Source organism: Lepisma saccharinum, chromosome 3, assembly GCF_977018435.1.
Source record: "Lepisma saccharinum chromosome 3, izLepSacc3.1, whole genome shotgun sequence".
In the NCBI taxonomy this organism is placed as follows: domain Eukaryota; kingdom Metazoa; phylum Arthropoda; class Insecta; order Zygentoma; family Lepismatidae; genus Lepisma; species Lepisma saccharinum.
This window is the reverse complement of record NC_139231.1, coordinates 71,475,161-71,502,582: the sequence shown is the minus strand read 5'-3', so window position 1 is coordinate 71,502,582 and position 27,422 is coordinate 71,475,161. Positions and strand designations below refer to the sequence as shown.

Here is a 27,422-nt window from a genome sequence, read left to right as displayed (position 1 = left end):
AAAGCGGCACGGGTCCTTCGGTCCAAGGCAACTTTCATACCGAAGCGAGACGCGATACATGTCGCTTGGAAACGAGCCAATCAAGAGCAACATTTTACATCGTAGCTGTTTTTCATTGAGGGGTGTCATCTTTGCTATTAGCCAAAAGTGGCAGAATGCCAAGTAAAATAAACCAAATCAATCAATTCGTTGAAGGAAGGATGCGTGGTCAGCGCATCGAGTTCCATCGCCGATGTTTTTTTTGTTTTTGTTTTTGGAGACGGGATTCCGCTACAGTTGTTTTCAAGTAATTTATAATGTTGTTTGTAATATGCAGTTTTAAAACTTATTACCTCCTCATAATTCCCATAAATACTGTTAGATCTTCAATATATAAAATACAAGTTGAACCCATAATATTATACATTGTGTAAGTATCCGCCCTGGATCGTACTTGCTTCGATGGGTCTATTGAGCCTCGGCTTCACACTCAGTATCGCTTCGGGGCTTGAGTCTCCTCGGCTCAAGGTTCGGGTTATTCCGGATTCTTCAATCCTCGATGTAAGGTCCCTCGTAATTCTAGGTCAAAGGTTCTCAATGTACTTATAGATCTTGACCAAGATTCTATAAGCAATCAACAATCCTTTTTCCCACTAGGTTCTGTCGATATTCAGTTAAGTATCCAACTTCCTTTTCTCTTCTCAGCCTCTGACCAGAGAACTGAAAATTAATCCGTGACCACGGAATAAGAAAAGGTGCTCCCTGACCAGGGACACAAACGTTGACTACTAACAGTCTATCGACCGATCCCGAATTCTGGTATATCCTACGACAATCACAATCCTCTCAATTATATCTCCTGACCAGGAGCATAGAACCGAGAGAACATAAGCCTTCTGACCAGAAGAGCTAAGTAATTGTCCTAACGATAATCCAGAATAAACTAATTCCTAGTAGCGACGTGGAAGTAAGCGCAGAAATACGGGTGTGAAAAGAAAAGACGGTAATACGAGTTCTGTATTTATCTGGAGTTCAAATACAAAAGTCCACGGGCCACCGAGCTTTGTTGCTTATATAGGATCTCTCGGTGCCGTGAAGGATTTACCAACTTTTATCTTTACCTCAATTTTACATAACAATAAAATACATATTAATAAAATATCCAAGAGGAACATAATTAGCTACATACAAAAATTATTAATTTTACCCTTTTGTGAATATTAAATATGCAATATAATTTTTAATTGTTACACTCAGCATTTAATTTGACTAGGGAGTAGGGCTTCTTCCAACTCCCCTCTCTCCCTGCAACGGCCACGCGAAAAGACAACAAAGAAAAGAAAGAAAGTTTACAACGTTAAAATGTTAAGCAAAAATTTCTTTAAATACAGGTTTTGTCTTGCGCGGGCATAACTTTCGTTTACCTTAACATAACTAAATTCTGATTACACCGTCTTGCAGTAAAAGAATCAGGGATTAATATGATATTAGTTAAATTATTGTCCGCCAAGGGACATGACAGATATAGCGTGGGGAAGACAGCCTAATCTTTCGTCTTTTCCCCGGTTTCAACGTTTACATAAAGTTGAGTCTGCCTGGCTTCTACACAATAGCGATTTCTTTCTCGCATTGTTGTCACCGATAAAGAAATTCCAGTTCAGCTTGCTGGCAGAAAGAAACAAACTCTTTGAACTTACATTTAACATCAGGATGTATAGTCTATATACGAGGTGTGTTTCACTTTTCTTGGTAATTAACCATTAACACACAAACATTTTAAGTACCAAACAAAGAAAAATATTAAGTTTATATACACATTTGTAACGTGGAACTGCTACACGTTACAATTGTATCATTATTAAAACTTGTGAATAAAATTTGTCAAGGAATAGATCCTTGTAGCACTCGACAAGTTATTTTTGCTTTCTCTATACACACACACAAGAAATAAAAGTTCTATCCAGTAATTAATTATCGAACCATTTAAAAAATCGGATATTCCAAGTATATCCCGTTTGTTTAAGTCCACTTTATGCACCGACACAGGCCAATCAGAGCTGAACCTAAAGTTGAAAGTGGGGTCCAAATGACTATTTGCACCTACTGGGTTTCGAGCCCGAAAATCATTGATTACAATGCGACAAGTTACTATTCCGCCATCGAGGAGGCATAACCAGTTTGTGTAGAAATAATTCATGGTTTAGTGAGTCAAAAGTTATGAATAAGTTTATCTGTGATTTCGTAAGTAATAATTTATTATTAGTTCACGATGATTGCTTTAAATATTATAAAAATTTTCACTATATTATAAGGTAAGGTGAATGTAGTTCCCCGTGTGTAGAAGTAAGACCCTAAACATTCTCGATGACAGTCAGTTTTGGAGGTGATGTGAACAGGGAATCGAATCCGGTTCTCCCGCGTGCTAGTTAGACCCCTACCTAGACTACTGCTGGTTACAAATACTTTATATTCAGGTCATCGTCACGCACTATGTAGCCAGAGATACCAGGTACGAAGCCAGGATGTATGACTGTGCTTATCCCTTTCTCCATTCCATCAATTCATCATTTATCCTGTCGCGACGGTGGCCGATCGCGTTGAGTCCTGGCATGGACGTGGCTTTGTGAGTGTTCCTACCATCAATCCTCATCGTCACGATTAGCCAAAAGTGGAAGAAAAATGACGCTAATTAAAAAATTCGAAATGTTCATTCATGGTCATCATAGCGATTACCCTGGTAGAAAAACGACGTAAAGAAACTGAAATGGAGAGAAATAATAGTTTATATTACTTTCGATAATTGTTATTTATTTATTTTACTGTCATCATTATAATAGTTAATTATAGTTAATAATTTGTCAAATTTATGTGAACAACCTTCCCCCATCCCGTATAAAAATTTATGTCGAGCCCATGCTTCTAGCCCACGCTCGCTGAGACGGGTGGACAAAATGATAGGAGAAATGTCGCTCTGGGGTTAGCCCATGCGTAAATACGACCCTCGAAATGGGCGCGTTGTGATGCTGAACCTCTGCTTCCCAACCAAATCAAATTATTTATCGCCGTAGCCACCCCGTCACGATCGATCAGCCAGACCTCAAGGACGTCTAGGCGAGAGAGAGGGAGACGCCTTCTCCGAGAATTCGGTCACATTTCAGTCTGTGAACACCGGAGGAAATGCAGATTAATTTCTTTCTAATCGATCGAAGAACGATCCGATATCAGATTACAGGCATTTCCTGAGGGAACTTGATTATTAAAGCCCGGATTTTTATGTAAAAAAAAAAAAAAGTAAAGTGCTCCCCTGTGCTTAGCACCACGCCATGAAGGCTTATAGGGGTGTGGGGGTAATTACATATTTCTTTCTTAGTATGCAGCCAAACGAAAGTGAAAAGGGTCAGCAAATTGCGAATTTTATGTTACGTATTTTGAACCACTGTTTATAGTACATAATTTTACTCAAAATGGTGTAGATTGCTCTATTTCTCTAGTTTCCATTAAGTATAGAGATATGCTTATGGGGTAAACATTCAAAATGTGATTTCTCGAAGAAAAAAGATGTGAAATTTTTTTCTGATTGCCACCTTACTTTCACGTAATCTTGTTATAAGCCATAGAAATACATTGTTCAGGTCCCATTACAACCTTGCAGTTTTAATTAATTTTTTTCAAGGGGCTTTTTACCCCTTGTTTTAATATTTTAAGTAGGAATCTTAGATAACGGTGTTATTTCCCTGTATATATTGAAGGTTGCAGAATGGCCTAATGTGCCGACGCACCCAAAAATTTTAATTCAATCAATCAGAAATACATTGCAGAAGCGAACGTTCCGAGTGTACTTTGTTCTTCACTACTGCCATATTTCTCAAATAATATCTGCTACTGATTCCGTAAATAGAGACTGAATCTCAACAGTTCAGGCAGTGTCTGTGACGGAATTTACGACAAATCCATACGAACCTAAGAAATAGTACACTGGAATAAAGAAAGTGACCGAATACTGTATGAAAAAAATATTATTACACCTTGTAATATATGTACATATTTTTTTACAATTTCAGTGGTTTATTCCACTTCCTATGGTTCGGCTACGCATAATCCGTCTCTTGATAATTACATATTTTAACCCAGTATATTTAATCCCATAAGCCGACCTCTGTGGCTTAGTGGTTAGCACAGCACGCTACGACGCCAGGGGCACAGTATTCGAATCCCGGCATGGGTGTCCCTTCATCAGTTTCATGTTATCACTGATCTTCATCGTTGCGATTAGCCATTAAAAACTGCGTAAATTGAAGAACAAACGGAATGAAATATTCACATTTTCCCAACGAATCAAACCTATGACCAAGCAGTTAGAGAGTCACTTCGTCATAGAGGCTGTCCAACATTCTACTGTTCTGATTTTCTTAAAAATGAACAATAAAAATGTATTCAAAATGCATAGATATTTGTAAAATACAAAGTGCTGTAATCAACACTTTCTTGAATTCATTCTACAAGTATTTTTGTTAAGTGCACTTAAAAAGTTTGTCTGTGTACCATGTTAGCTATTCAACTATATATTTTACCATATGTTGCTACATACTTGTGTACGTACATATTTATTTATAAGTTTATGATACATAAATATCCTGGCTCCGTTGATTGTATATTCACTTCCTTAATCCTCGTACGAAGCCAAATGCCACAAGAACCCTTTTTCTACCATCGCGCATCGAGTCCCGTCACCCCTACGGATGAGTTCACCGCTGCTTTCAAGTAACCCAATTATCCCCACGATGCTGGATCGAAACCGGAACAACGCGCTCCAAAGGTGAGAGCGCTAACCATTCAGTTATGCCTTAATAACTGCAATAGGTTTTCATGTTTACTGAAATAGAAAACAGCCAATACGTCACTTGTATGCCCCCAAAAAAAGACCCCACACCACACCCATTGCTGGTTTCAGGTGTTAAAGCTAATGCATACATTTGCATCCAGTCTCCTCTAGGTAAGAGATATTCGAAATTGTTATTATTAGCAGTAACAAGAAAAAAACATTAAAAATGAATATTTTATTTTCTCGCGAAAATATCACCCCCATCGCATGTGGATTTATCACGACCATGTGTGGACGTGATGTGATCAACATCACGGCCCGACCGCTTCTCACCTAAGGTATAAGAGCTGAGTGAACCCCCAATCAGTCCACCTGAAACCTTTAGGAACCTGGGTCTTCTTCCACGTAGCAGTCAGACATCTTAGTGACTGAATTGGTGCAGTTCTTGCGTCCCATCGTTTCGTCTACTTAATTTCTCTCTCTCTTTTACTTACAGTTCTTGAATTTTAAAACACGTGTATTATCCATTTAAACATTTTATTTATTATATTTTTATTTTTATTTTTTGTATCCAGCACTTAAATCATATTAGCATTTGTTGGATATTTATACATGACTTGCTGGTGTCTTTCCAATGGAGTAGCGATACCACTGTCAGCTTGTAATCAATAGGTCACGGCTTCGATCTCCGGTACAGGCTCAATGCATTGTTGTTCGGAACTCACTTTAAATTGTATATTCAGTCCTGATTGGCCTCTCTGAACATAAAGTTAACTTTAAATAAATAAGCAATACATGAACTATTGAAAATAATTCTGCAACTTGTATAAGCATTTTAATTAGAGAATGACAAAACGATGTCATTTATTTATTCTAGGGACTACAGCAGCGGCTACTTTTCCTACAGCTTTAATATAGTATAACAGACAACTATAAAGTAAATGCCATTTCAAAGTAACAAGATCAAACAAACAAACAGACAACAAAGCTAGATAAGGGCATGTCCATGTTATTCGTGTGACCATCGCAAATTATTCGTCAATTATATATAAAGAATGTACTACTTCAATACTCTAAAACATTAATAAATTTTACATATTCACCAGAATATTGAATTTATTGAAGTGGTATAGTGTTCAAATAGTACATTTTATGATATAATTGGAAAGTGAAATAAAATGATAGTCCTTTGGAATAATTTAGATTATATGAATATAATATGCGATTTAAATTTAAAAATATATTAAAACACCTTTACTATAGATATATTGTATGGGTGTTCCGGGAGGAAGCGGCAATACTTTGGGAACTGGTAGTATGGGTGATTCTAAGCAAAAAAGTTCATATGAACATGGGTCCGATTTTGAACGATAACTGAGATATGAACAGAAATAAGAATGATGTAGGAAAACGTAAACAAAAACAGTAACAAGTAAAACATGGCAATGTAATAGTAATTGTATAAGTAAATACGAGAAGGGACATGCTGATAATAATCTTTTTGCATGAATTTGTGGTGTAGCAGTAATTAGTACACGATAATTAAGTAATGAAGCAAGCAATAAATTTAGAAAAATGAAATGTTAACACCTGCTGGTCAGTACTCACATGAACGAATGTGAGGAGGAAAAAGGCCACAGAAATGATAGCAGATCAGAGCAGATTCTCAAAAATACCACCACCAACATCAGTGCACTTCTGAGAGCGTCGGAGGACATCTTGTGTTGCACTACAATGTTTCCGATGATGTTCCCGGATTAACGCAGCAGCATTCATAATGCGAATGTGCAGTTCATCCCTTGTATTCACCCTTTCCCGGTAAACCTCCTGCTTCATCCACCCCCATAAACAGAAATCAAGAGGGGTAAGGTCGGTGGCCACGGAACCAGACCACTACCACGACGACAACGACCAATCCATCGATTAGGGTAGGTGGAATTCAGATGTTGAATGATCAACCGACTGGAGTGAGCAGTTCTACATTTATTGCTTGCTTCATTACTTAATTATCCTGTACTAATTACTGTTACACCACAAATTCATGCAATAAAGATTAGTATCAGCATGTCCCTTCCCGTATTTACTTATACAATTACTATTACATTGCCATGTTTTACTTGTTACTGTTTTTGTTTACGTTTTCCTACATCACTCTTATTTCTGTTCGTATCTCAGTTATCGTTCAAAATCGGACGCATGTTCATATGCATTTTTTTTGCTTAGAATCACCCATACTACCAGTTCCCAAAGTATTGCGGCTTCCTCCAGGAACACCCTGTATGTGTCTGTGTGTGTGCGCGTGCATTTAAAAGTAAGACATTTACCCCACGCCACTTTCGCACTCATCATTCATCCTAAGAACTTATTAGAGTGGAGGAAATAAAAAGCGTTTCAAAAATTAACAAAAATAAAAATACAGGGAGCATCCGTAGTGTATCTGCATCCGTGATTAAAGACTGAAGGCGAGAAACGCCGCAATGTCTGTGCTCGCATTGCTATGCATAGCGTAAAATGATCTCGGTGCAGGTGGCGTAATATGACCCTCCCGCTTGGGTTGGCGCAGTCACCGCTATTCATCATTGCCACCTTGGAGGTTACGCGAAACTCGAACTGGCATCGTTGTTGCGCTTTTTTCCTCTGTCGTTTCAGTGGACAACTGCAGTGGCTGCGCTGGAGAGTGGAAAGGGGTAGGCGGATAAATACGGGTGACTAAGCGAAACGGAGAACGGTGGAATTTTTCGTATTGAGGAACTTGAGGAGATTTCCCCCCCCCCCCCACCTTTCAGCCCTAAAAAGGAGCGGGGAAGCAATACCACCCACGCCACACTTTCATTCATTCGTTGTTTTCTGCCCATTGGCCACGTTTTGCTTCCAACTTCTAGTTTTTTCTTCGACTTTCCGCTTTACGCATCAGAACAGCGTAGAATGCACACCAGGTCTAGTTAATCTGTCGTGTGGAAGGGTGCCCTCGTATGCAAGCGTGCAAACTAACGAGGCTCTGGCGCCTGGACCTGCAGTCAGGATAATCTCCTTTTAGAAATTATGTTGTGTCGTGACTTTCTCTTCATCCATCTCATCGTATCAAAATTCATGTAGATCGTCGCCATTATCCAAAAGTGAGAGAAAAGCGACGTAAAATGAGTTCATGATTTAATTCATTCATTCGTATCGCTCGCGGACTGCAGAGCGAGCAGCACTACTCTGGCGTTGTAAGAGGGGCGCAAAGGAGTGAGCGAGCGAGGGGTTCGTGCGGTGAGAAACCTCTGGACATCTGATTCATGAAAAGGACTGCGCCTTCTACGGCTATATGTATTATGTCTTAACACACGCGGCTCTCCCTCCACTCTTGCCCTGCTGTTTACTGATTCCGAGTGCAGTGTGCAGGCGGGAAACTCTCACTGCACGGAGCGCTCACTGACCTCTACAAGGGCAAGCGAGGCCCAATCCCAATTAGCCTATCTGTGCATAAAGTGGATTTGAAATCAAACTCGAGGATGTTGGAATGGAAAACATGTTTCCATTGCGATCAGGATTGACATTTTGCCCGGTTTTTTTCGAAAGAAACACAACCCGGGTGGGTTTTTTCGTTTGTTTTTTCAGATAAAACCCGTGCAAAATTGGGTTTTATTGGGTTTTTCAGGTTATGTTTAAAAATATATATATTAAAAATGAAATATTTTTTCTCCTAGTAGTAATACATTGTAACATTCAATTTGTATTGCTTTATAAACCTGTTCCAACTCACAATTTTGAGTAGTTTTTATGATGAACACATTGACAAACAACACGGTAACATATCAACTTGAATAGTACCGGAACCTTTCTTCCCAGAAAAAAAGCAATAACTAAGTTTTTTCGGACTTAATTTTATCAATCAGGTTTGCTACCTTCTTCCTACATAATGATACTCAAATTTAGGTATTTTAAAGTATATGTTTTTCAAAATTAAGCACATTTTTAGTTAATACGATTAGTGAATATTCTATTCTGAACTTTGCCAGCGCCCGTGGCGGAGTGGTTAGCACATCACGCTACGATGCCAGGGGTCCTGGGTTCAAATCCCAGCCAGGGCATGGATGTTTTTGAGTGTCCATTCATCAATTTCATAATATCACTCATCCCCATCTTCGCAAATTACCCAAAAGTGCACAGAAAGCGAAGTAAAATATAGTAAATCAATCAAAACCATTCTGAACTTGAGTTTATGAAACAAATTATTTTGTGAATGCAGTGTTGTGCCTATGTTGGAATGAATTATGCTACAGCTACAAAAACGTTTTCTTTTATCTCGTTTATTTCATATGCCATAGACCATTAAATAATCCAAAAATACTATGTAACACAATGTTTTAAATCTCCTAGAATACAGTTTGTTCACAGTTTATCGAAGTTGTGTTTTCCCATTATTTTTCTGTATGTTTCAAGCAAAAATACCTCCTCCATGTATTAACCATACCGAATTATAAGTTTGCCGTATTTAATTGTCTGGCTGATTTTATCCAAATGGAATACGTTATACATCTTCCAAAATATCTGGCTGCTATGAGATCGACAATTTTCATGGTCAAAAAATTGGTGACCTCCAATTTGGTCCACAACGATCCCCAAACGTGCACTTTATTTCAAAACATTTATTGTCAAATTATAGCTTAAGCGAAACCCTAAAATTCTAAAGATTCTATTTTCTTAATCTCTCTCTTAGTTTAGGCAGAGATTTGAAAGTGTCATCAGAATTTAGAATTACCTCAGCATAAGAAAAATCATTTTTTTATCTACAATCTTGAAATGCTTTGAACACATGCAAATGCAAAACTGAATCTTTCCCAAGGTGTATCTAGTTGTGATTAATTTCAGCTAAAAACCTTAGATTTGCTGCAGTTATTGTGGTCTCAAAATTGGTGACTTACCTAACCTTCCTAAAACATACACTACATTACAGAGTTTTTACTAAAAACTTAATACTCAAGTGATGCCGTAACATTGCTGAGACTTGTGTTTCTTAATCTAAGAAAATATAACCTAGTCAAATATGAGCATAATTTAAAGTTTTCGCAAGACATGTTAAACCAGTCTGTCATCTACTAAACGTGATGACCAAATACAAATACAATGTGAGATCAATCCTTCAAGTTATTGTCAAATTATAGTGCAAGTACATAATTCTGCTGTAAGTTTAATGCACAAAGCTGACATTGTGGTAATTATAAAGATGCACGACTTGCATGGCTACAGAGCTCCTAACCAGACATAAATAACATTTTATTGGACAAGCAACCCATTAGGATGAGAAATGACAAAAATCATTTAAAGAGTGTTCTAATTTAGTTATGTCACAATTAACGACATTTCAATAAAATGTACTCAATTCTCCCTTGTAATGTTTAAACATGCAAAAAATTCTTGTATCAATTGATCATCACAGTTTAAATTATGATGTGCCTCTATGGATTCCCCCACATAAGGAACTGACTGATAACCAAAGTGCTCCCACATTTCAAAATTATAAGCTTTGTTCAAGTATGATGCATCAATAAATGCAAACGTTTTATCTAAAAATGTCTGATACTTTTCTTTTTTGTTTCTTGGATATATGATCTTTTTATTTGTGTTAAATGTTCCTTTCTAGCATGATTTGAGGAAAACAGCCTGAAAAAAAAAAAACACTGACTTGTACTACATTCACTATTTTTAGTATTGTAAGCTCTGATAAGCCTTTTCTTTACAAGTTTTCCAAAAAAGATTGACAATTATAGAACTCACAAGGATTTAAAGCAATAATTTACATTTTCAGAAAAAAAAAACATTTTGACTGGGTTTTTTGGTGGGTTTTTTCAAGGTGGATTTTTCTGAAGAAAAAAAACTGGGGGGAAAACTGGGCTGGGCCCACCCGGGCCAACCTTGATTGCGATGCAAGTAAACGTTCTCCTAACGTAGCACCAAAATCTGTGTATGTAATTGTAGTCGAAATGCGTGTAATAAATGGTAAGTAGCTACCGATTCTGCTTGATGTCGACAGCGCTCGTTCATCCTATTTATTTAGGTTGAACGAACGAACGTGAGACGCATCCCCAGTTAAGACATCCCTCTCGCTTCTATTCGGAACGGAACGCATCAATCGTCTGTACTCTTCGTACGTTTTCCTTTGCTGACACCAAACCCTTCTTCTTCCAACTCTCCGTCAACCTTAGAATTTAAGCGTCTATTTCGGCGGTTCTTAGCCTGTGGTCCGTGGACCTCTAAGTAGCTTCCAGTAATGTTAAAATGTGTTTAAAATCAGTAAGAAGGTCACCAATAGAGTGTATTGTGCCAGAAGATATCGCCTCCCGTTGAACGCCATGTGGAAACTTTTCGTAAACAAAATACTGCAACTGGCCCTACCAGCAATAAAATTGCCACACCTATATCCTTAAATACTCGCTTCCCTGCAAGGCGTTGTTGCCTACCTCTACGGCGATAAGTGGATTTTAATATCAAGTTTTCAGTGGTAACTTCTACCACCGCCATACAGTTAGGCAACATACATAACGTCTTTGAAGGGAAGCTAGTATTTCAAGATCTTGGTGGGGTGTAAGGGGGGACTGACTATCCACGTAGTACACCCTGGACTGCATTTTGCAGACTAACGAGGCTCTGGCGAATGGACCTACGGCCAGTATAATCCTCCGTAGGGTTGTGTTGTCCTGTGTTTGTCCATCTGTATGCTGAGTGTCCTTTTACGGCCTCAACTTTTAGCCTAGGTAAGAAGATTTTAGTTCTCACAGACAGTACAGTTTTAATTCTTGTTATCACAGACAGTATAAACAGCGCGAGCGAAAAATCAGGCGAAGCCAGGCCGGCTCGGTAGCTCAGTGGTAGAGCAATGGCACGGATTACCAGAGACCCGGGTTCCAGTCCTGGTCGAGCCTGTATTTTTCGCTGGAAATCTACGTAGTATAATTTTAGTTCTTGTTTAGTAGTGAATAAATGAATTAGTTTTAAAACTTGAGTAAGAAAATGTTTAACACATACTTTATTTTCTCGTTAGCTCATTAGCGGCTTCTTCTCAATTTTGTTTTAGTTAAGGGGCTTCTCCCCGCATTGTGTGACGGGCCAAAATAGCCTCAGTGCTGAAGTACCCATAACGTAATAATCAATTCAGGATCTAGGTGTTCCATTTTATTGCCGGTGACTCTACATTTCGATAAGATTTAAGGAACGTGTCCCATTGAAGCATTTTTTTTTTATTTTTTTTTTTTTTTAACAAAGAGGAACTTGAGCTAATTCTTTTCCGGTAGAGAAATGTATCTAGCAGCACTTGAACTTCGAAGAGCGCTCCAACTTTTGATGAACTTTCCCATCTCTGCTTCACAGCTGCCTACATCCACTGCACTCCCTAGGAGTTATTGACTAGCAAATCCAGCGCGGAAATACCCTCCCCTCGCCCTCCTAGATCCCACACGCCACTCGTAGATACTAATTTGGATCCTCTTCCGTGCCTGGCTTCCATAACCGCCGGTGGCCCTCCCCGAAACTCTGTTGCACGCATCTTGGGAGCAATCCTCGAGTGCTTGGAATAAAACCCTTGCCACAAGCAACGCTGCCAGGTTTTTACGCCTTTCTTCAAACTGGAAAGTCATTTTTACGAAATGAAAGTGTAATTTTTGTTTACAGAAAATGTACTGTACGAGTGAGTGATACTTCATGTGTAGTGGCTGTCAAGAATTGTAATACAATATAATGATACTACGCGGGAACGTTTCTGATTTTGGGGTAGATATACAAAGTTTCACCTGTCAAATGAGCTCAGAACGAACTCTTTTGCCAATGTCTCGAAACGTCTTACTCGTACACAAAAGAAACCATGATAAAAATCAAACCGTAAAATTTAGAAACATAAGAGAAAGTAGTTTGTTTTTTTTGTTGTTGTTTTTTTAGGGGTGGGTGGATAAGCCTAAAGTTGGCGGGGAAACATTTTGCACTGCTTGATTGTAATGTCCTCAACTGTAGATTTTTCCACTTGTCAAATTCAGAGGGGGATACAATTAGGGTTGATGATTTTAGTGGATACTGTGCCCCCTCCTAAACATTTGAGGCGTACAGTGAGCCCTCTAGTTCTCGGACCACTGTAATGAAGAGTTAGAAAATGTTAATCGTCATTTGTATTGTAGAGAATGCTAATTTTACATTTATTTTGGTATTCAAATAATCTTTATTTATGAAGTCAATGTAAGAACTTATTTGTTCAAATAGGGTAATCGAGACTGGACATTCAGTTTAAAGTCGGATTGGACCGACATCCCTGGTTCGAATCTCGGCCTAGGCATGGGTGTTCTTTGTGATTGTTTCTTCATCAATTTCATCATATCATTCATCCTCATCTTCGCGATTATCCAAAAGTGGCAGAAAGCGACGCTAAATAACAAAAATCCATCAATCAGAGTAGGATTGGAACAAATGTGCATTGTGCTCCCACTGGGAACCAAATCCGGGATGCGTATTTCACATATGCACATTGAAATAGAGATTGGGGGCGTGGCTTGTAATGGAGACGTTTCTGGTTGGCTGGTCTATTTTTTCTTTATTGAGTACATCTATGGCGTGCCTAACAATTGACTGCAGGCTTGAACTTGTTGAATGATGTAAACCACTTATATTTTCCTTTTCCATCTATTTTCTACTTTTTATACATTGCTTTGATCTTTTCTACATCATTCTATTGTAGTTCACTTTCACTAAATCCATACTTATATCCTCCAGCGATTTATTTATATTCCTTCACCTTGTGCTGCCATCTACTTTTCTTTTTTGAAACTCCTCTCTTTTCATCTTGTGTTATTGTTTCCAGTATGTAATATCTGGTTTGTAACAACTTTTTACAAAACAAATAGCATTGCACTTATATAGTCGAAATTAAGGTTTTGGCGCTAGTCAAGGTTTTGACAGATTTTTAAAGTAAGAATTAAAAATGTTCCTTGTTTTCATCTGACGAAAAGCGGAAAATGACCCAATATATTAAATAATGGTATAAGAATTTTCATCCAACGCAACATTTTAAAAATTATTGCCTCTTTTATTTCCAATAAGAAAGTCTATTCGCTTTTCGAGTATTGATTACTATCCGATTGCGTTGTAATTTTCCCACTAGATGGTTCTGCTTGTAGTCTGTGGTTTACAGAAAGTGTTCGCACAAGTCAATGAAATAAATGCCAGTGTCCTATCCTGTATCGTTGAGGCAGTCTGCTAGCCAATAGGGAGCATTCATACACAAAACCACGCCCACAATCTCTATTTCAATGTGCACATGTGAAATACGCATCCGGGATACCTTGAATACAACGCGACAGCCTTAGCCACTACCTTATCTGGAAAGATTAAAAGTGTAAAAAGTATAACTATTTATCTCTGTATTTCATTATGTATCAGTATTGTACTAATATCAAAGCAAGGAAAGTGGAGTGTAGATATTTGGACAGGGGTCAGAATGCTACAGGAATTTGTAGCATCATACGAAAACAAGATAGATTTTCTCGTTCGTAGTCTCGCTGCCACCTATACCAGCAAACAAGGAAATGTTTGCATTTGACAAATTTGTATTTCAAACCAAGCGTTTCTTACAATTCTCAGTTCAATTCACCAACTGTACTAAATTGTCTGATATTGCAGCCAAAATTTTAGTTTCAGTGCTTGAACTTCGCACAGGTTTCCTGCTGACCTGGAAAACTGTAGGAAATCAAATGCCATTTTTGTTCTTATAAGGATTAGGGACAAAATATTTCACACTTTCTGGGATTGGCTTTTTTGGTTTGACTAATTCATGCGATATTGTTTTCATATTTATTTATTTTTATTCATTTCTCAAGCACGTTGAATAAACTTCAATACACTGTCTTAATAAAAATTTAGCATTATTTGTTACTAAAATACAACATTACAGAGTGGTCTGGAAATGTGTAACTCCATCTCGAAAACCTGGAAAAGTCGGAAAATGTGTTTTCGAAAAGTAAGCAGTGAACGTGTGCTTAAGATGTCTATGAAATGACCTCTTCCATTGAAAAATAAAATAATGTCTTGAAATCTGGAAAAATTATTCTGGAAAAAAACTGGCATTGTTTTGTCCCCAGACTATACCGCAGACTAGCCGGACCGACGGCTAATCTTGAGAGGTATTAATTTCTGCCAGTGGTTTCCTGGTGCTGACGCCATCTGAGCCGCGTATAAAGCGCTGTACGCGTAACATGACTGTTCTGCAGTAACGTTGCCGAACGTTTTCTGCGTTTGCGTGTTCACTTCCAAATAACTAATCACAATTTACCCCCGAAATATTTTTTTGAGCTTTGTATCCTAGTTATTTTTAGTCTTCTATTCTCACTGTCGAGGAAACTATGTCCCTGCAGTAGGTTTGGCAACATGCGGTGTTTACCCGCGAGCAGCGTTCGGCTCCTCAAGTAAACAATGTCAGCCAAACTCAAGTGAACCCACCGCCGATTCTTTGCTTTCCAACCGCCATTTGAAAAGGTGGGCCACCTTGAACAATGTCGATTTGCTGAAAGTTTGTCTTGAACTTTCGGCAACTTCACAGTTCCTGTTTTGTCAGGTAATTTGCGTGCTCCAATCGCTTAGTCGCAACACCTCTGCGACATTGAATGCGAATGTGGAACTCGGCTTCTGTGAGATGTTCTCTGGGTGTCCAGCAGTCAAAGGAGACTTTCGCACGGAATCAGAAATAAGGAGTCACGCGATGTGCCGTGAGGGAACAGGTTTCTGGCGTGAAATTTGTGGCGATTGGTACAGGAATAGTGAAACGTGGGCGTGAGTCAGATCTCGGGAGAGGCAGAGAAAAACCATAGTCACCGTGAACACCCAGCAATTTCCAGCACATAGGGAGAAGACGTATCACTGGGTACAAATTGAATGTAGGATTAAGACTGTTATCAAGACGTCTTCTCGTGTCGTTGAGTGAGGAGGTCTGTCTCAAAGCTTGTCGACTTTATACTCAGGCTGAGATTGGTCAATCCGGACTGGAACTACAGTTTAAATTGGGATCCGCACCACTGCGGGATGTGCCTCCGCTGGGTAGCGAGCCCGGGAACCCTTGATTACAATGCGATGAAGTTACCTCTACGCTATCGGCGAGTTCCACGATCTGTTTCGTGGCTGTTCGGAAAAATAAAACACTCGTCAAGAAATTCAATTTTACAGCAGGCAATTAGTTATTTATGTTTATTCTTTTAACTTAAAAACATTACAGACATGATATACCGGTACGTATTAGATAATCACTGTTTAGAATCTTGGCACGTGCCGATATAAAAGTGTACTCAATATTTTCATTAATTAAATCAGTGTGACTTAAATGAAACCAATAGAATATCGCAGTTTCTGACTTTTGGGCTTTTTTCCCCAACACCCTAGATATGCGTATATGATGCGTCACTTCGCAAACTTTCACAGCGTGCAGAGGTCCTTAAGGCTCGACTGGACTTTTGGCCGCCGTAGGGGCGATTTTATTTATTTTTTAATTTTCCTCTCCATTCGAAAAACCTCTTTGATATTCCAAAATATGAAAAATTACATACGCTTTGAATTCCTTCGCGATTACGTAACTCAATTAAACTATTGAGAATATCTAGATAACAGTGAAAGCAAAGTACACGAAAATTCACGACAATGCTCTAGAAGGAATTCTAAACGTATGTAAATTTTCATATTTTGGAATATCAAAGAGGTTTTTCGAATGGAGAGGAAAGTTTGAAAAAAATCGCCCACGCCTGCCAGAGGTCCAGTCGAGCCTTAAGACATACAACCTTTCTTAACAATGTGTATTGGGGGAGATCATCCTCCATGGGGTGCTGGTAACGCTGTTGCCTTTTATTCAAGGGGTCCATGGTTCAATATCCGTCAAGCTTCCTTGTTTTAGGCGATTTCACAAAATACTTTCAACTTCGCAGGATGAGAGAAGAAAAGAGAGGGGAGGGAAGATATTTCACCTTATCCACAGAAGACATGTGGTTGCCAAATTTAACCATTCTCCCACGTTACGTACTTTCATGTTTATAATTTAAATGTCGTAAAGTAACAGTAAAAGTAACTTGGTAACATTACTTCTACTGCAAGAAGTAACTCTCGCAATTACAGTTATTTGCTTTTAAAATTAGCTGGTTACAGTCAAAATTTCTCGAACAAAAAGCAAAAAGTTGCCTGTTACTCGCGGTGATATCGTAGTTCGTGAATGGGTAACTACACACTGAAAGTGCTGGGAGCGATGTTTACAACGTCGCGTCTTCATACTTCCTGCATCCTCACCATTAGGTATCGAGCACCCGGTAAATATTAAAAATAATCATTCAATACACTGGAATGATTCTCAGACTTCATATAAACCCTGACATTGACGATTGCTGGAGTAACAATAAAAGAATTTGAATTTGAAAGTACTCACCGGCAAAGCTGAAAACAGTTACCTACCTCTACGATCTGGTATTTCAGTATGATAGCACTGCACCATCCGAGAAGCTCTCTACATTTTTCTACTTTAACTGCCGTACTTCTAACACTATATCTACTACCTCTTTTGCATGGTCCATGTTCCTGACCCATAAGCCATAACCGTATAAAAATATTTATTCAAATGCTTCAGCCGGCTGATACCTCCTTCAGAACGTCCATTTTTTTAAAAAGTTTGTCTTTCTCCTTATATCCTCAATCGATTATCGAGCGTTCTGAACGATCACAGTTCTATTGTGGCCTTTCCTGGGGTTTTACAGCTCGCAAGGCGGTCAGTGGAGAAAAGTAGTAAACCTTCGCGTGCCTGGTTCAGAGCATCGGTCACGCTGCACCTTTTTTTTTTCCTTCCCCCCAACTTTCGCATCGTAAATTAGAACCGGAAGATGATGGAGTACATTTTAATTCTCGCATGATAACTGCTTCCTGTACGTAGTGTGTGGATATAAATATTGATCTAACAGTTGCAACGTATTCCATAGGAATGTTCAAGGTAGGGAGGGGGCGGGGACAATTATTTCTGCACGTCAAATTACGTAAGTGCAATTATTATTTTCACGCAAATCACTACGGGTCGAATTTTCCGTAAATGCACGCTAAAGGGAGAGGACAATTGTGCCCTTTTTTAAAAAAAACAATTTTCAATGTATAATAGCACGATGTGTCGGTATCTGCCAATATCAGTGGTATCGGTAAGATTTTATTTACTTCTACGGCATTTTGACCGTTCGCGGGTCCACAAAACCTCCGCGTGACACTTTCACAATGTAGTTAACCGGAAAGTTATGCAAAAAATCAAAGTTACGTTGATTTGCACCAATAATATGTGAAAAAGTGAATTTTGTGATCACGTAGCAGGTATTTTAATATTCTGATCTTGATATTTTGATATCTGAAAGCAAAACTTCGATAAATTGATGCTTAATTGGCGTGGAATACTCACCCGCTCAATATTAACCAATATTTTGAACAACTTGTAATTGTTACAATTTTCAAGTATCGTTATTGGTGGGTATCTGTAAGATTATCGGGATCGGTTCAAAGTAGTATCGGCTCAGCCGTAATCTTAACAGATTTTTTTATGTGCCCCTCATCTGCCAACCCTTACCATTTTTTTTCTTGTGTGTGCGTGCGCGTTTGTGTGTAGCGTCGTTACTGTAACTAAACTGTCTTCCATGAAAGGAAAAGTACACAATTTTGAATCCATCAAATTTTTCAAAATAGTTTTGAATTTTGCAGGGCTTCTATCTTCTTGTATAGCTGTATTAAAGTAGATGAAAATTAGTGATATATTTTTGCGCTTTTCACGGCGACCAATACCTTCATATACTAGAAAAAAAACAATGCCTGCGCAGGGACTCTTTGTTTGCATGCAACGTCGTCAATTGTAGATTATGAGACAAAGCACTATTATCATCATTAGTTCTTTACAGTCGCAAATGTGTGTTTAAATAGGCTGAAAATTGACTTATCTCGAACATGGTATCTCTAGCATGTGTGTGAAGAAAATTTAAATAATGTACATTGGCAAATGTTGTGATCCATGACCAACAATGATGTAGTTACATGTAATCAAAAAAAGTATGTGAGGTCTTTTTGCATAAGTTGTTGTTCAAGCTCTATAACCTACCCTCTCCCCTTAATACGCCACTGAAATAGGCATATTCTCAAATTTAGGCAGGTCACGGTGCACAAGGTTGCCCCAATGTCAGCAAGTCATAGGTTCTCAGGGACCAAAAACGGTAGCGTTGAATTAATTTAGAGCAAAAATGTAATTATCTCATGGCCTCAGCGAGCTAACTCTTGCAGGGAAAGTTTTAATGAAGCACAGATTGGCATCACAGCTGTAGTGATTTGTACTTTTTCTTTCAGCATTAATAAGTAGTAATAAATTCATGTGCTTTAATCTTGGTACATCATTAGATCTTTGTAAAGTTTGCAGACGCTTTCTATGCATAGATAATAAAATTGACCAGGTCCACTAGACACACATACAGACAATGATATCATAGGCCCTGTGAAGAATTTTCATGAAACAGTGCTTTGGGGCCTCAACTGTATGGACTCTGCTGCAAGTAGAGACTGGATTTTAAAGGGGGAAAATTTCCTCTAGAAAGGACAAAAAAGGGAAAATTATTGCCAAAAAATGGGGAAAGAACTATTGCTTTTTTTTTTGCACTCTACTAAAAATCCTATTTTAAATGAAAGCGCAATATATACCATTGGTATATAAAAAGGGATACATTAAATTTCGTATTAATGTATCCCTTGAATTGTATATATTTTAGTGGAGTGCAAAAATAAACTACAGCCCTTTTTCATTTTCCTTTTTTGAAGGTAAAGTACAGCGAATAATCTTACCATCCGTTTCGATGAAGTCTTCCTTGAAACAACTTACCGCATCCCATGGCTTGCTGCCACTTGTACCTTGCTTCGCCATTTCACTGACACTCAGTACTGTCGTCACTGTCGCACATTAAAGTTAAAACTATTCTAAAAAAACTTCACAATACAAATCTAAATCTATCAGATAAGTACACTTTTAATCCAAAAGGCGTGCCGCTTACAATTCGTTTGTTACTGCTTAAACGCAGATTGCATTGTTGCAATAATCGCTGCAACGTACTCCCAACACTCGTGGAGGGAAGGTAAGGTAGAAGGCTCTTGTTCTTTCTTTCCTCTAAACTGCACCAAATAGACAATTGTTGAATGTTTTGTTCATGGAAAACACAGTCGTACAAAATATTTTATATCTTGTCACTAAAGGGACCAAGGAGGGTGTTTTTTTTAAAAAAAAGGGGGGGAAAGGAATGTAGGCTGAAAAACTAGTCAATAAAGGGACCAGAAAGGAGAATGTTTTAAAAAAGGGGGGAGGGAATGTGGGCTGAAAAACGGAAAAAGAAGGAAGTCAAAACCATGTAATCTTAAGTTGGGAGAAGATAATTATCCACACTGTTCTTATTTATTCCATGATCCGTGTTGAAAAATGAAAAAGGACTTCCCTTTAATATCCGGTCTCTAGTAGTAATAATAATAATAATAATAATAATTCCTTTATTTAGCGGGTGAGGTTCAGCCGTAGGCTGCTCTACCACCTAACCCTTGTCATGAGCTACATAAGAAAATATAAGTATATATAATATAATATGATAATATATGAGTACAGATGGAAAGCTTGATTACACTAAAGAGAAATAAAAAATTCACATTACCTACAATTACGAATATTCTCATTTTCGTAATATTAGTCATAGGATTATATAAATGTGAAAGAAAAAAGAAGAAAAGTAAAGTGCTCCCCTGTGCATAGCACCACGCCATGAAGGCGTATAGGGGGTGTGGGGGTGACGCCCCACACTTTCTTGATCCGGTCGTGAGTGGGGGTGATGTGATCAGCATCACGCCCCTGATCGCCTTTACCCCCCAGGGTTTCCCCAGGTACCCATGTTATTCGACGCTGGGTGGGCGCCGGGGCCGCTTCCATCGTTAGAAAAGTTCCCGGATTTGAACCGGCCGGGGATCGAAGCCAGGACCTTTAGCATGGTAGTCAGACGCGTTACCGACTGAGCCACCGCGGCTTGTGAAAGAACAAGAAAATATTTTTAAAAAAATACAAATGTGAAAAAAATATATATATAAATGTAAATGTTAACATAAGGTAGCATTTAAGTAAATAAATAATAATTTATAAGCAACAGAATGTGAAATGCTGACGAAACAACGGTGCTATTCGAAAGTAATATTTGCGAGGTCCGTTAATTTATGTTACTTAGTAACCTGTTGTATTGTACTGTGACAATGTTTATTACTCTCCAAAGAAAGATGCAGTTTCTGAGATCCCATGGCGCAAGCTGAGCCTCGGGCCCAGAGCCAGATTTAAGTGTAGTATTATATGCCCGGTCGTAAGGGCGGAAATTTTTCCTGTGTTAATGCGATTCAAGCAAAATTGAGTGGAAGTCAGTAATACTAATACATACCTAAGATAAAGGTTATTCATGTCAAAATCGACTAGAAATCTGTTACACACCCCGCATTTTGAACTGGCGGCTGGAAAGCAACAATTCAGGGAGCGATTCGGTTATGTTCGGCTGTCTTTGTTTACTTTCGTGTCCCAAATACCGAACGTTTCTCATGCAGAGACGGCGGGACGGGTGGGCAAGCGCCCACCCAAAAATTTCTCTGCCCACCCAGGCAAATTCAAGAATTATTAATAAGTATTTGAGAAAATACGAATGCTTCAATAAAATATATATATTCTTGTCTTGACTCCGTGCATATTTTCCTTTTGAATATTGTCGATACTAGAAAGGCTCACAAGAAGTTTCGATGTCTTTGGATTTACATTAGTTTACCGATTAAGATAGCGAAAATCGTAATAAAATACGGTGACAGATAATACCTATTATTTATAATTGTATTCCTTACTTAAAGCTTGAAACATAAGACCAGTGATCGATTTAACAGTTCACTACAGACAACGTGCACTTTTTCCGAGGTGGGAGTACAAAATCATGATATGATATGATAAAAATATAAACAAATGAATAAATTAAAACATCCTCGCGTTACTTCCACATGTAGTACGTATGCAAAATAACTTCGATTCACGACTAGGCTTCTTTAACCAAGCGTTTTGGGTAATGGACATTTCATTTATTTCCCTCGTGTGGTAATTGTCAGTAATTGAGACTGTTTCCAAGAGTTTCAAAGCGCAATGAACAAGAGATACCCAATTTGTACGAAGGTAAGATGTGAACAAGAGAGAAATAGCTACATCTGGCTACCATAATCAAATTTCGTATTTGTTTTGTGTAAATTACTTCCTATAATATAGTTAAACACATTATTTGTTTTCTCAATCTCTATGCATATTTCTATCGAATCATATCTAGCATGTCGATATTCATTTTGCACAAATTCCTTTATTTTTACAATTTTAATTTTTATCTTGTGTGAAAATTACGTTATTATGCCAGGAAATTTTAATGCAGAATGAACATAATATTGTTAAAACTGTATATTCAAGATCATTCGTTTGAATTATGAAGATAAAAATATTTCTTCGCTATTGTTGGTGTTTACCATACTTTCTGTCATCATCCTTGAATATGTGATGTACGAGGCATACAACATTGTATCGCAACACAAACAAGTTATTTCGTTTTAACAGTAGCAAATTAAGGCGGATAGTTGAAACTTGCGCAAGTGTAAAAGTCGATTTTTTGCATAACCTGCTTTCCGAATCTAAAACGATAAAATTATACATTTCATGTAGTTTTGCTCCAAAGTGGCTTCCCTCCATGAAGTATGAGGCCTTGCCCTTCTCCTTGCGCCAGTTTCACACATAGAAATACTTCTTGTATTGAAATGTTTCTTGCATTTGTAAAGAATTTCATTCATATTTTTCATAATTGTCGCATGAATTAAACAATATACTCCAATCTGCCACCCAAATGTCAGCCTTCCTGACTATGACAGCATTTACCAGACTAACGAGGCTCTGGCGTCTGGATTCGCATCCAGTACAATCCTCTGTGGAGCTTCTTTTGTGATTGCCCATGTGTGTTTGCGATTGTCCCACTTCATCCTCATCTTCGTGATTAGCCAAAAGTGAAAGAAAGGGAAGTTAAATCATTCAAAATTAATCAGATCTGCTTCGTTCACCTAGTAAAGTATGCGCTATGTTAAATACCTTATTAATTTAAAGGGATAAGATAAAAAATATTCCCTGAACAAAGCGAAGTACAATGTTAGCAATTGGAGGGCATCAGGGAAGGGACACTATTTAAGAGGAATAGGGAGATTATATCAAGATTGACATAGGAAAGATAGCCAAGCAGCTTTAGAACAAGTGACGACATCAAGTCCTCACGCTACTTTTTTCTAGATTGGAGTAGATCGAGAAAAGTTTAATCAAGATTTGGCGAACTATTTACCCATATGTGTGTGAAGGCGAGATAGAGGAAAGGGGGATACATCAGTGGAAAATGGTGGAAAAAGATAAATAAAACGTATAGCAACAAAGAGAAAAGGCTAAATAAATACAAAGGAGTTCTGGAGACAGAGAGAATACGTGTTTTTGAAACTCAAATTTTATATCTGCCCACCCTCATTTATCAGCAATTGTCTCCTGCCCACCCTGTCAAAATTTTCTGGCGCCGCCCCTGTTCTCATGATACAAAACGAAGTCGAGTTGGTTACATGTTACCATTGTAAGCATATGTTTCCTTCCTCGCGCATTTGTAAACTTTGTAAACTGCTAAGAGCTCTATTACAAGTGACCCTCATGTGCGCGGGGGACAATGGCGCCCGAAATACCTCAGCTTATTGTACTTATTTCTGACGCCCCAACACAGCTTGCTATAGTAGAGCCGATGTTCATCGTTCGATGACCCCTTCGCAACTGAGATTGCCACACGCGCCAGCGCACATGACCTGGAAGACTATTTGCAGATTGAAGTAGCTCCCAAGGTCAACCGCCAGTAGAAAATACGTTCTCTATAGTGACGGGAAAGATGCAACAAAAAGTATAGAATCAGTAGGTGCAAATTATTGTAGTGTGGAAGATTGTAAGAAAACCCTCAAATATCAACTTGAGGTTTCAATTTTATGTTGTATATTCATGTATATTTGTAAATTCTAACACTTAACAGAAATTGTTACAAAATGTTTTGATGCATGCATTTTCATCTACAAGTAGCTGCAGATATGCGGAAAACATCGAGTTCTTCCGCTTATATGTGTTACACGTATCCAAAATTAACGGCGAAAATTTTCCACTGGCCTAAGATGGTAACACTTTAAATGCGACTTACGATCTCCGTGACAGAGTAGTTATCACAATGCGCTGCTACTCCAGGTTACTGGGTTCGAATCCCGGCCTTGTCATGGGTGTTCTCTATGTGTGTCCCTTCATCGATTTGATCATGACAATTCTGCCATTCTTATCTTCGCGACTAGACAAAGAGTTGCAAAAACCGAACTAATAAACCAAATCAACCAGTCAATCGAACTGTAACATTTTCACGGATAAACTATATTTATGGAGCTACAGAGCGAAGTTTATAGAAATGTTAGAGCATCACTTGCGCTACAGGTACACAAGAAAATATTTTTAAATATAGTGCGTGTTTTGAAGAGACAGGGAGTGCCAAGTTCCTTTTTTTTTTTTTTACCACGATAGCTGCTGTATATTTTAAAAGTTTTAAGCTGTAATTAAGCAGCCAGATATTGATTTGGTGTGGCATTTTAACAAAATCGGTCGACGTATTTCAAGATGGCAGACTATAAACGTGAAGATATATTTTTAATTGAAATTTCTAACATCAAAATCTAGTTGGGCATCCACTGAGTTGGCACTCTCGCCTATGGTGCGAGTAGTCACTAGCTTGTTATCGACAGGAGCGCCTTTTTTTAATGTTCACTCTCGTCCAAGAGGCGAGAAGAATTGATGGAGCTTTAACCCCATATTTTGCATGTGATATTTATGAATATAGTAAATGCAACTACCCTCTCATTTCCCAGCGACATCCCAAATATTTGTTCTCTGTTTTCCGTATTATACTGATATTATTTAATAATAGTTGGGCAATTCCATACTTTTGAGCAAATCATGTCTCTAATTGCAAGATTCTATGCAATTCAATTTGCATGATAGCTTCGTTGTTGCAGGCGGATTTCATCCCGTTTCCACTGTTGGCATTCTCTTCAGCTATGCAGCAGAATGAAGGATGGGATTTGACACACTCGTTCAATGTTGCCGCTGGGAAATCAATAATAATTAAATGACACCGTTGCACAATGTGATGGATTGCCTTATTTGAGGACATCTGTCAAAACTTTGAGCAGAAACACAACACAGCGCTAGGAAGGGGAGGAGTGGGTTGCATCGACATTCGATGAAGCCTTGTTTCGTCTGCCTTGACAGTTAATTGCTTATAGAGTGTATACTAATGTGCAAAAAAATCCTAAGCCGCAGTGGATCGGTAGAAAGCCTGACAGTGGTCCTGTATCAAATGGCTCTGGGGCTTGCACATCTCATGCGTGGAGGCAACCCTGGGGAGGTAACTACAAGAATTCATCAAAATGCCAACACAAATTTCAGATTCTGACCGTTTCTGGTTTTCAAGACCTTGCTCCACATACAAAACTCAGCATCATGTAATCAGTAACAAATCATATAATTGTTTTTAAGTAGTAAGTATGAGGTTGATGTGACTATAGAAACATTATTACTACGAGCGGAGTGAACAGTGAAGTTTTTACTAAAACCCAGGTGGTCATAATTAAAGTTTCCCTACTCAGAGGTCTCTGGATTCCGTTTGAAGCATCAGATTGAGGTGAAACTTGGGTATAGAGGCTATGAAGATCATGGGAAGCGAATGCTGGTGAAAAAAACAGTTCAAATTTTTGCCACCACTAATGCAACTATAACTGTGATACTCTCTCCTCCGAAGCAGTACTTAAATTAGGGCAGCTTGAAATCGTGGTGTTTGAACTGTAATACCTAATATTTTAACAGAACCTTGTTCGAGTATGTAAACTAATAATTTTCTTACAATATTTTTCACAGTATTTCTTCTAAAATTGACCTTTTCCGTACTTTCCAGGGATCTCGAGCCTTGTCAGCTGTGCTCAATTGGAGCAGCTGTCAAGTCTCCCAGACTGGGACCAGGAGCGCTTGCACCGAGCAGCCCATTTACTTCAGCAACGACTCATCCTTCGGCAGTGGTTAAATTATCATAATCTTGTCCATCACTACCAAAGGTATTTCTGACTTCTTTATGCACAGTGTGGCAATTGTCGTTAAAATCAAGGCCATTCCTTGAGTCTCAAAATCAGAACTAATAAATTGCAATTGAGTCTCATAATCTTTAAGCGATTTTTTAAAATTGAAATGCAGGGAAGTTTTACTCTTTTAGAGACAATAGTTATTTCTTGTATGGTGGTGAGAACAGAAATATAAAACTTATACTTTAGGGTGTGTGTGTGTGTCCCACTTCAGAGAATTTTACCCCCTGAGAAAGTTTTCTGTAGGCATCCATGGCTACGCATATTGAATGTAGTACTTAGCATTTCAAGCTTTCACATAAAGGTGTTCGTCTGGAGCAGAAATGCTTTGTTTATAATAAGGAAAGTTAGGTAAAAAAAAAAAAAGGATTGAGAAGCATTCTGCTGATGCCTCTTTACACTGAACTGACATTACTTGGTGATGGATAACTTGTCATTGATTGGCATAACCAGTTTTGTGCATTCAATCTCAGGAGATTTCATCACACATTGATAGTGATCTGTAAAATATTGATTGATATATCACAATTTAAGGAAATTGGAAACGTTGATATTTTTCACACTAGAACCAAAAGATGGTTGTGGGTTCTGCTGACATGGCAGGTAAGAATCACCGAACATGACATGCATGGGAATTTAAATATAAAAGTGCCTCATTCTGCCCAGGTTTTGCAAAAATGCTCTAGTAGGATGCTAGGTAGAATGGGACAAAGTTTTTTTTAAAATGTTCATTCTTGGGAGCTCTTATTGATACTAATATATCAACACAACCGATTTCAGGTAGAAGTGACAAGCGACTTACTTTGGGTGGTACGTAAAGATGAACCAATGAAATACAGAGTTATGCTGTGTGTCACATTATTACAGTGTGAAAGGTCACTTGTCACTTTAGTATGAAATCTGTCTGTTGTTTTCAAAAAGTATTGATTTGGATTTAATCACTGATAAGTAGCAGATACTCATCCAGACTCCAGGTATATCATGGTGTTTGCAAAATGCATGACACTTATATGCAGTCTAAATATCCTGTAAATTGTGCAGAATGTATGATTACAGCAACATTTTGTGGCAAAAGTGGATTTCCTGATTAAAGATAGCTATTTTTAATATTTTGATTATGTGACACGTGAACATTTTTTGTTTATTTTGAAGCAAAACTCTGGTAGATTGATATGGAAGGGTTGAATATAATTTAAAGATATGTTTTATACTTTGTGAATCCCTGTTTCATTCCATTTTTTCGCAATTCTGCAAAGTAAGTTTTCAAATTGCAGATATATTTATGTGAAACTTAGAGGATGCAACATCTTAATAGTTTTTCATGGCTGATCTTGCACCGATGCTTACGAAG

The 27,422-nt window shown here is 38.2% G+C and overlaps 1 protein-coding gene across 5 annotated transcripts in view; it reads left to right on the top strand.

Moving 5' to 3' along the window:
- Positions 1-27,422, top strand: part of LOC145985122 (apoptosis-resistant E3 ubiquitin protein ligase 1) — a 179,524-nt gene that overhangs the window by 94,310 nt on the left and 57,792 nt on the right. For all 5 annotated transcript variants that reach the window (XM_083118761.1, XM_083118759.1, XM_083118758.1 and 2 more), the window contains one exon: positions 25,891-26,047. In XM_083118761.1, the coding sequence (XP_082974887.1) occupies positions 25,891-26,047 (157 nt within the window). The remainder of the gene's footprint in view (positions 1-25,890; positions 26,048-27,422) is intronic.